The sequence below is a fragment of the Rutidosis leptorrhynchoides genome, chromosome 3 (genome assembly GCF_046630445.1).
Source record: "Rutidosis leptorrhynchoides isolate AG116_Rl617_1_P2 chromosome 3, CSIRO_AGI_Rlap_v1, whole genome shotgun sequence".
NCBI classification, from domain to species: domain Eukaryota; kingdom Viridiplantae; phylum Streptophyta; class Magnoliopsida; order Asterales; family Asteraceae; genus Rutidosis; species Rutidosis leptorrhynchoides.
The window spans coordinates 484932279-484942506 of NC_092335.1; the positions used below are offsets into that span (position 1 = coordinate 484932279).

The following is a 10228-nucleotide window of genomic DNA, read 5'->3' on the forward strand; positions in this document are numbered from 1 at the left end:
TTGGATCGTGAGTTTCATTTGCCTTTTTACCCTTTATATTTTGGGCTGAGAATACATGCGCAATTTTTATAAATGTTTTACGGAATAGACACAAGTAATTAAAACTACATTATATGGTTGAATGATCGAAGCCGAATATGCCCCTTTTACTTGGTAACCTAAGAATTAGTAAACCAGTCTACTAATTGACGCGAATCCTAAAGATAGATCTATTAGGCCCAACAAACCCCATCCGTTGTAGCGGATGCTTTAGTACTTTGATGTTGTTTTATCATGTCCAAAGGATTTCCCGAAATGATAGGGGATATTCTTATATGCATCTTGTTAATTTCGGTTACCAGGTGTTCAATCCATATGAATGATTTTTGTCTCTATGCATGGGACGTATGTTTATGAGAAATGAAAATATGAAATCTTGTGGTCTATTAAAATTATGAAATGATTATTTATGATAAACTAATGAACTCACCAACCTTTTGGTTGACACTTGAAAGCATGTTTATTCTCAGGTACGAAAGAAATCTTCCGCTGTACATTTGCTCATATTAGAGATATTACTTGGAGTCATTCATGACATATTTCAAAAGACGTTGCATTCGAGTCGTTGAGTTCATCAAGATTATTATTAAGTCAATTATAGTTGAACATATTATGAAATGGTATGCATGCTGTCAACTTTCGATGTAATGAAAGTTTGTCTTTTAAAAACGTATGCAATGTTTGTAAAATGTATCATATAGAGGTCAAGTACCTCGCGATGTAACCAAATGTAATGTATTCGTCCAGACGGATTAGGACGGGTCTCTTCAACCTTGTTACAGTTTGAGTCCCCAATTAGTTGGAATATTTGACTTCGGATATAAGGATAATTTGACGAGGACACTCGCACTTTATATTGATGACTGATGGACCGTTATGGACAAAAACCAGATGGACATATTGAATAATCCAGGACAAAGGACAATTAATCCATAGTAATAAATTAAAATCAACACGTCGAACATCATGATTACGGAAGTTTAAATAAGCATAATTTATTTATTTTATATCTTATCGCACTTTTAATTATCGTACTTTTTAATTATCGTAATTTTATTAATCGCACTTTTTAATTATCGCATTTTTATTATCGTCATTTACTTTACGCTTTAAATTAAGTTATTTTTATTTTTAATATTTTACATTAGGTTTTAATTGTGACTTAAGACATAAAATCGACAAACCGGTCATTAAACGGTAAAACCCCCTTTTTATAATAATAATACTACTTATATATATATTTATATACAAATATAGTTTAAAATAAAATATAACGTTAAACTTGGCTAGCTCCCTGTGGAACGAACCGGACTTACTAAAAATTATACTACTCTACGATTAGGTACACTTCCTATAAGTGTTGTAGCAAGGTTTAGGTATATCCCATCCGTAAATTAATAAAACTTGTGTAAATTGTATCGTATTTCGTAATAAAAATATAACTATTTCATATACACCTCTTATAACATCAAGTATTTTTGGCGCCGCTGCCGGGGAAATCTCAATAACGCCAAAAGCGAAAAGCTATAAAATTTTTTAGTTTTTAAGCTATTTTTAAAAAATATATATATAAGTTTTAAAAATATACAAAATATAAAAACATAAAAAAAAATTATATTTCTATATTTTTAAGTGTTTAAATTAAAAAGTTTATATTTTTTTTATTTCTTTTGTTAAAAGATTAAAACTAATAAGTAAATTTTGTTTTTTAAAAAAAAATATAAGTTTTTATTTATATAAATATTTTATATAAAGATAAAACAGAAAAAAAAAATTAAAATTGTAAACGGGCCGAACACTGTAGCAGCCCAAACATTTGGCCTGGTATCCACTACCATACGACCGCATAGAAAAACAACTAACACCTCATGCGATCGCATGAGGTGATTTGACTGGTCTGGTATCCTAGTCTGTACGATTAGAGTTTTTGTTTAATAATAATTATTATTAATTAATTAGTTAATTAGGGTTTTGATTTAATAATATTTATTTTTAGTTTTATTTAATTTGTATTTTTAAGTTATAATTAGTTTTATTAAATATATAAACTTAATACTATTATAAAATAATAATATAAAAATAATATTTTTATAAAAATAAGTAATTTTAGCATTTTAGCATTTTTGTATTTTTTTTTATTATTTAGTACGTAATTGTATATTTATCGTTCATAATTAGTTTTAAACTTAGTTTTTGCCGTAGTTTATTTTTATTTCTAGAATTTTAAGATTCGCCGTAAAATCCCTTAAGTGCTTTTTCTTTAGACTAAGACTTAGACGCTTTAGAATTTTACGACGTCGCTTATCGCTTTTATATTTAATAAGTTTTATTGTCTTTTTAAGTTATTGTCGTTTTGGATATAGAATTCCTTTTTAGCTTTAATACCTTTAGACATAAGTTTTAATTCTTAGTTTTCCAACTTTTATTATTTTTTGACGCTTATTTTTCGACCTTTTATTTTTCGCCGTTTTACGACGCACTCTTTTTCTTTCTTATTTCTCGACGCTCTAGTTTTTAGGACATAGAATTTTTTTATTTTCTTTAAATTTCGACGAAAAAATTATTTTAAGTGGTTAAATTGATAGACATCCAAAATTTTCTGGTTCGTAGTAATAGTTGGATTTGTTAGTGCCGAGTTGTGGGCTTCTGATTTAAATGGTCCTGGTTACCTGCTGCATCTATTGGCTATTCGAAACGTGGGTAAAATCAGAAAAGTCTATTAATTTGATAGCTTATATAATTTTTATCTTTATAACTAATAGGATATTCTGTGAATGCACCGAGCAAAACGTTCACCACCTTTAATACGTTCACCACCTGTAACTCGATCAAGACATCTAGCCAATATTGTCGCCGTTGATTTTTCTTTAGAATCGTCATCTAGTCGACCAAGTACTCCAATTCAAATTTCCGATAATCCATTTTTTGAACCCAACCTCACAATTGAGAACCCGGAGGATATTCAGGGACAATTCAGAGATCCTCAACCACTAATCATTCCTCCTGAACCATAAATCACTCATCCAGAAATTGTCAAGGAAGAAACCATTAAGTCAGAATCCTCTAGTAATTCAGATTCAACAAATTCAATCATGGAAAATCTGGAACCTCTAAGTATGGAAGACCGAATGAGAGCTAAACGCACTGGCCAAGGTCATGCAATTACTCAACCAGACATTAATGCGCCAGATTATGAAATTAAAGGACAAATCCTACACATGGTAACTAATCAATGCCAATTTAGTGGTGCGCCGAAGGAAGATCCAAATGAACATCTTCGCACCTTTAATAGGATCTGTACTCTATTTAAAATCCGAGAAGTGGAGGATGAATAGATCTATCTCATGTTATTTCCCTGGACTTTAAAGGGAGAAGCCAAAGATTGGTTATAATCGTTACCTGAAGGGGAGATTGATAAATGGGATGTTTTAGTTGAAAAATTTCTTAAACAATTCTTTCTGGCATCTAAAGCCGTGAGACTTCAAGGAGAAATTTGAGGATGATGATGAAACCACCGTTGGTGGTAACATTACTGAATTTGTGGAGGTTGAAGAAGATGATAATAATGATGATAATGATGAAGAATCTGAGGATGATACTTTTGAGACTCCCCCCTTCAACTCTCTGTGCACTCCCAGAGGAACTGACACAACACAATCCTCTGCATCTACCCAACCACCATCTGTACCGCTAGGCGGTTAACAGGCTTTTCTTGATGATCCTGCCAATAAATCTGATAGTTTTGCTGAGATTTTGAAGGTAATCCTTATAAGATTTATAGTCCAATAACACCATGTCACTGGTAAATGTTTTCTTAGTAAAACTATTGTATTCATTGCAGGAAAACATAATTACTAATTTGTCTTCCTCTCTGTCCACCATGACTCATAAACAAAGCTATCAATCTACTGTTGCAGCATTAGTGCTTCTGAATCAACACGTGATTCATGATCTTAAGATGCAAAAAGCTTAAGACACTATTGTTGCCAATGCTATACATAATGCCAACAAGGTAAAGAGGCTTGAAGTTGATTTAGGAGATGCAAATTCAAAGTTGAAGACTGCAGAGGATGATGTAAAGAAGAAGGATGACTTGTTGCAAGTAGTTGAAGCAAAATGTGTGTCAGAAAGGGTAGAGAAAGAAAATTCATAGAAGAGAATGATAAGCTGGTGAAGAGTAATGAAGAGCTGAAGAAGGTGCTGGAGAAGAAGAATCAGTTGTTGGAGGAAAAGATTGTTGTTACTGCTACTGATGCTGAAAAGAATTTTACTGATTTAAAGGTTGGTGTCCCTGCTCTTGTGCATAGGGTGTTGAGCTCTTCACTTGTGGGTCAGACTTTTGATAGATATCTGGTGGCATCTACAGAAAGTGACCTCTCAGATGCAATGGAGGAGATTTTAAATGCTCTACCTGTGAGGCCTGACCCTTTACCAGCTACTATTGCAAAACATATTAAACCTGATGCTGGTGCCAAACTGCAGAAAGCCATGAATGAAGTAAGTTCTTTGAAGATTAACTCTGTAGAAGAGATATGTGCTAGGGAAGATGTATCTGTTAAGGATATTCTAGATGTGCCCATTTCTCATTGATCTGTAATAATATAACTTCTGTATACTTTATGGTGTGTATATATTCTGCTTGTTACTCATAACCTTTTTTGTGCCCTATTGTTTTTCATAATTAACATATATCTGATGTCTATATGTGTTTAACCATTGCAAGTTTCTAGAAAACTTAGATTTCATATATCACATCATAGGAAATGTTTTTTTTGCCTTAAACTGATTTTTGATGTTGTACATGAACTGAACTGTCATCCGTCATCCGTTGTCCGTAATGCATAATTCCTCTTTTATAAATCAGAGGTGTACTGCTACCTGAATGGTATTTATGTGTATACAGGCCATTAAAATTGTATATCTGTTTTGTATCTCCATTTACTCAAAACATGTATAACTTTGTTATTGTTGTAATGAATATATCAAACAATTTATCCGTTCTCCGTTCTATAATAGAACACTTGTTTTATAAAGAAACATTGAGAATTCTCAAACTACTTTGGAAGTAGGATATGAATGAATTATAATGTTGTTATGCTATTTATAAAAATTGATAAATCTGTTAAAGAAAATTATGTTTATGGAATTAGTGGTATTCCGTTTAGCGTGTTGCGCTCAGGTGTTGTGCAGCTTACAAAATACACTTGTATTTAATTTTTTCTGTTTTCAAGATATAAATGGATTTATGCTGTTGTGATAAACCATTCTGTATGTCATGACATTATGAGATCTTTAGTTTTGCCTCGGTGCCCTCTAGCGAAGTAAATACTTTAGGCTAGCCGATCCCCTGTGTCTATAATGTTGACACAAGAGCCTCTACCATCGGGGGCATAAAAATGCCTTACCTTATGTGGGTAGGTATGAATGCTATGTTTTACATTCGTAACACGTATTGCGTGAGAAAAAATAAAAGTTTATTGATAATACTTTGTCACACATACAACATTTTGTGTAACATCTTCGTATGGGGTGATCAAGTCCCAATAAGAAAATTATAAAAAGTGTATTGTGCTATTGTCTGAACTGATGAAAATTAAAAAACATGATTAACAAACTGCTCTGCACGGTTAATGTTAACATATTGTTCTCCGTGCAGCGTATTGCATTCTACTTTTAAAGCTCCCATTTTTTTGGATGGTTTGAAATACCCATTCACATCATTTCTGCTAAATAACTGTTTTGACGGTCCTCTCCTAACAAAGTTATCCTGAGCTTCAAAAACAACTGATCTTTCCTTAGCTGGACCCACGTACTCAGAGTGTACTACTACCACACCATTTGGTGTTGGGAACCGCAATTCTGCATGCAGTGTAGAAGTAATTGCTACAAATTTGTGAAGAGTTCGCCTACCAAACAATGCATTGAATCTTGATCTACCATCAAGAACTGTAAAGTCCCAAATTTTTGTTCGGACTAAAGGGTGTGTGCCCAATGTTACATCCAGCTTCACTCTACCAACTACTTTCATTGATTCTCCCGTGATGCCAGTAATTTTCAAGGTCGTGTAGTGAAGCATATCCTTCACGCTGAACGGATAATCGCTGAAACAATGCAAATATAAAATATCTGCTTCACTACCTGTATTAGTATAGATGCGGGTGATGTTTCTTTTTGCAATTACAACCGAGATAACCATAGGCTCTTCTGACATACGCCAATTTGGAATGGTGTGAAATATGATTGGAGCATACATCCAGTTCTCCGTCCTGTGTCTTCCGTCTGTTTCATTTTCCTCCACCTTATTCCAGATAACTTTGATATGCAATTCAGGAGTTAGATCCATTTTATCATTTCTTTCTTCCCTTCTGTTCCAATCACTCCGTCCTCCGTGACGCATTTTTCCCTGCCAAGCAAAACGTTTGTTTGGATCATTTCTCCTATACTTTTTTTCTGGTAAAAGATGATTTAACTCTCCAGCCTTAATCTTTGCAATGATCTCTCTCATCAATGACTTGCAATTATCAGTGTTATGTCCATATGCTTCATGGAAGTCACACCACTTGTCACTCTGTGGTCCCTGATGCTCTTCCATTGGTGGTGGGGGGTGAAAGGTTTCCTTAACAGGTTCTGTGAACAAGATTTCTTTTGGAGTTTTAGTTAATGCCATGATAAGTGGATGCCTGTCTAATGGCTTTCGATGGTGATAATTGTCATTTGGATGATTATTCCCCCTCCAACCGTGTTGCTGTTTCTGGTAATTGTTGTCATAACCACGTTGTCTCTGATAGTTGTCATTCGTGTTCCGTTCTCCCCTTGCTGCCTAAAGTTTCTTTGATAATTATCCACTCTTGGATATCCCATTTCTCCTGCTCTCAAGTGTTTCTGAGCAATAACCAATGCCTGATGCAATGTTTTTAGAACATCATAACGTAAAGCATGAATTAATCGTGTAAAACGTCGCTGATCAAGACAAAATATAAACCCTGAAACAAGCTGAGACTCTGGTATGTCTGGTATTTTTTGACACTCAATGGTATAACGCTTCATAAAATCACTCAATGATTCATTCTGATGCATTGTTATCTCATGTGCATCAAGTTGTGATAACGTGCAGCTTCTCAAACTTTGATACTGCATTACAAACTTTGCCCTCAAATCAAGGAAACTGGTAAGACTCCTTGGTGGCAAACTAGCAAACCACTCCTTTGCCATTTTCTGCAGTACCATTGGAAACATATGACATGCAGTTTCGTCTTCCCAATGCTGTAATCGCATGACGCCTTCAAACATGGTGAGAAAGTCCTCTGGATCTGTTGTACCATCATAAATACCGATAGACGGAATTCCCAAATTTCTTGGTAATGGATAATCTGCAAATCGAGGGATAAAACACTGTGTTAACTCTGCCATTGCTGGCGGTTTGATAGCTTCATCTCAAGTAATCAAAGCAAACAAATTATCCACAGCTGTTGCACGGATGGCTGGTTGTGCTAATTTCTGCTTAAATCGTGATGGTGCTGTTTTGGTTAAAATTCCATCCAGTAACTTTCCTGCCATTTCTTTCGTCATAAAGAACTACTCGTCTTCGTCCACAAAATTCTAATCATCTTCCATGAAACCTCCATCACTGTGTTGAGTTTCAGTTTCATCGACAAGAGTGTTCAATTGATTGAATAGCTTGAACAATTGTGATTTTGAGATTGTCTTTCCTCTGTTGTTGTGCTTAACATTCGCATCAGCTGTCCTCTTAAAAGAAACATTGTGTGTTCCTCGCCTGACTTTCCACATTCCTCCACTAGAACTTCCCATCAATGGCTTCTTCAATCATGGTATAGTTTCATGAACTTGATCATCGGTGTTACTAGTGTGCGATTGGTCCTCTTCTTCGATTGAAGTTTCTTCAAGAGTTAGCTGATCCACTGGTATGTTCTCAATGATGTTTTCATCAACTGGTTCAAGTGTTGTTTTTGATGAGGTTGTTTCGGGTGCCTTCGTGCTCTTGGTGTTTTTGCTGGTCTTTGAAACGAGTGGCGCCATTTGTTGGTACGATTTTTCGTATAGCAGCTGTAAGGTACCAGTACAACTCAATAGCTGCTCAGCATGTGGCGTATATTGTTGATTGTTGTTTGCCCTCGATAAATTATCTCTGCAGACCCGGAACACGGATAGATGATCCGTGAGGTGGCCTCAATCAATCTGAGGATCAATCTGAAATTGATCTGTATAGTGTACTGCTGCTAAGAGGCTAATGTATGTTTAAGGTGAAAGAACTGTGTGAGAGAGAAAGTGTATTTTTCTCTGACTGAAGTTCAGATCCGAATGATGTGAAATGTGGTGACCCAGGGGTCTATTTATAGGCACAGAATGTCCGAAATTCACGAGATACACGTGTCAATCACTGAATGGTTCTGTTACGTGAAGCATCCGAAATGTCGGTGGTGTGTGCTGACGTGGCTGCGTTCCGTTCACGCCCTGAGTTAAAGGGCTTATGCATAGAAGCTGCCTGCAGGGCTTACGCTTGACGCTGGGCGGCCTGATATACGCTGGGCGGCGAATGCTGAAAACTGCCAAATTTAATTATCTTTTGTGCTCTTTGATCCATTTTTCTTTATGAAAATGGTGTTTTTATGCGTGTATCCCATAGGATACACCATTATGATGCATGTCAAAGGACGGGCACTATCACCAAACGTGATGAGATGCCACAAACCGGCATCTAGGTGTGCGAAGTTTTCGATGTGTGGGGAATTGATTTTATGGGTCCCTTCCCGAGTTCCCACAGCTGCAAATATATCTTAGTAGCCATCGATTATGTATCCAAGTGGACAGAGGCCAAAGCTCTACCCACTAATGATGCACGGGTCGTGGTGAACTTCTTGAAAAATCTCTTCTCGCGTTTTGGAATTCCAAAGGCACTCATTTCCGATCGTGGCACCCATGTTGCTAACAATCTTCTCGAAAAGGTGTTGAAGAAGTATGGTGTTACTCATAGATTTTCCACCGCTTATCACCCGCATACGAGCGAACAAGTGGAGAATACTAATCGTGCTTTAAAGCATATCCTTGAAAAAACGGTTAACGATTATCCGGAGATATGGCAACGCAAATTAGATGATGCGTGGTGGGCTTTTCAAACCGCATTCAAAATGCCTATCGGAACCACACCGTTTCGACTTGTCTATGGAAAAGCGTGCCATGTTCCAGCAGAATTGGAACATAGAGCATATTGGGCATTGAATAATTGTAATATGGATTTAGAAAAAGCGGGAGAGAGCAGAATGTTGCAATTGAATGAGTTGGATGAGTTGAGGTTAGATGCATATGAGAGTTCGGTCTCATATAATGAGAAAACTAAATGGTGGCATGATTCCCGTTTAAGAGATAAGAAGGAATTTGCTCGGGGGATAAGGTTCTTGTTTTCAATTCACGTTTTAAGTTTTTCCCCGGGAAGTTGAAGTCCCGTTGGAAGGGACCTTATGAGGTGAAGAATGCATTCCCGAAAGGTTATGTTGAGCTAATCTTTAAGGTAAATGGTCATCGCTTAAAACTCTATTATGATGGAGTTGTGGTTGACAAGTATGATGACATCACCTTGTACCCGAAAAACCAACGCGGGTACGAGTCCCGTGATAGACTCTTTAATAAATTGTCACACTTGTACTTTTTGTTCATTTAGGATTGCATGCTTAGCTTTTATTTTTATTTCATCGTCTCTTATTTTTGTTGCATACATTTTAAAACAGAAAAACCATAAAAAGTATAAAACCTTTGAAAAAAAAAGCTAGGGACTGTATCGCGGCCGCAACCCAGGCTTTCGCGTCCACGGTTCATTCACAGAAGTTAGGTCTCAGAAAAAGGCTCGATCGCGGCCGGGATATAACCTATCGCTACCGCGATACATTGACATAACCAATGGGTGCCAGAAACGAGCTTAATCGCTACCATGATCTTCCTTATCGCGATCGCAATCCAAGTTTTTCGAAAAACTGGTACCATGTAGCAACCGATCGCGACCGCGATACCCCAATCGCTACCGCGATTTGGTCCCAACCCAAACTCGTTTTTTACTTTTTATTTGCTATTTTGTTTTCAAATACACACACACACACACATACATTTTCGAATTTTTGAGCTCCCACACACAAACCCTAATCGATTTTTACTTTAAATCAACATCAAATCCATCTTT

General features: G+C 36.1%; 1 protein-coding gene across 1 annotated transcript; it reads right to left on the bottom strand.

Moving 5' to 3' along the window:
- Positions 1–5632: 5632 nt before the first annotated feature.
- On the bottom strand, positions 5633–6706 carry LOC139901731 (uncharacterized). Its single transcript, XM_071884409.1, has one exon. The coding sequence runs from the start codon at positions 6704–6706 to the stop codon at positions 5633–5635; it is 1074 nt and encodes a 357-aa protein (XP_071740510.1).
- Between the last annotated feature and the right edge of the window lie 3522 nt (positions 6707–10228).

Excerpts from the sequence above, each read along its gene's own strand:
- LOC139901731 (XM_071884409.1), bottom strand. The coding sequence starts at position 6,706 with ATGGCATTAACTAAAACTCCAAAAGAAATCTTGTTCACAGAACCTGTT.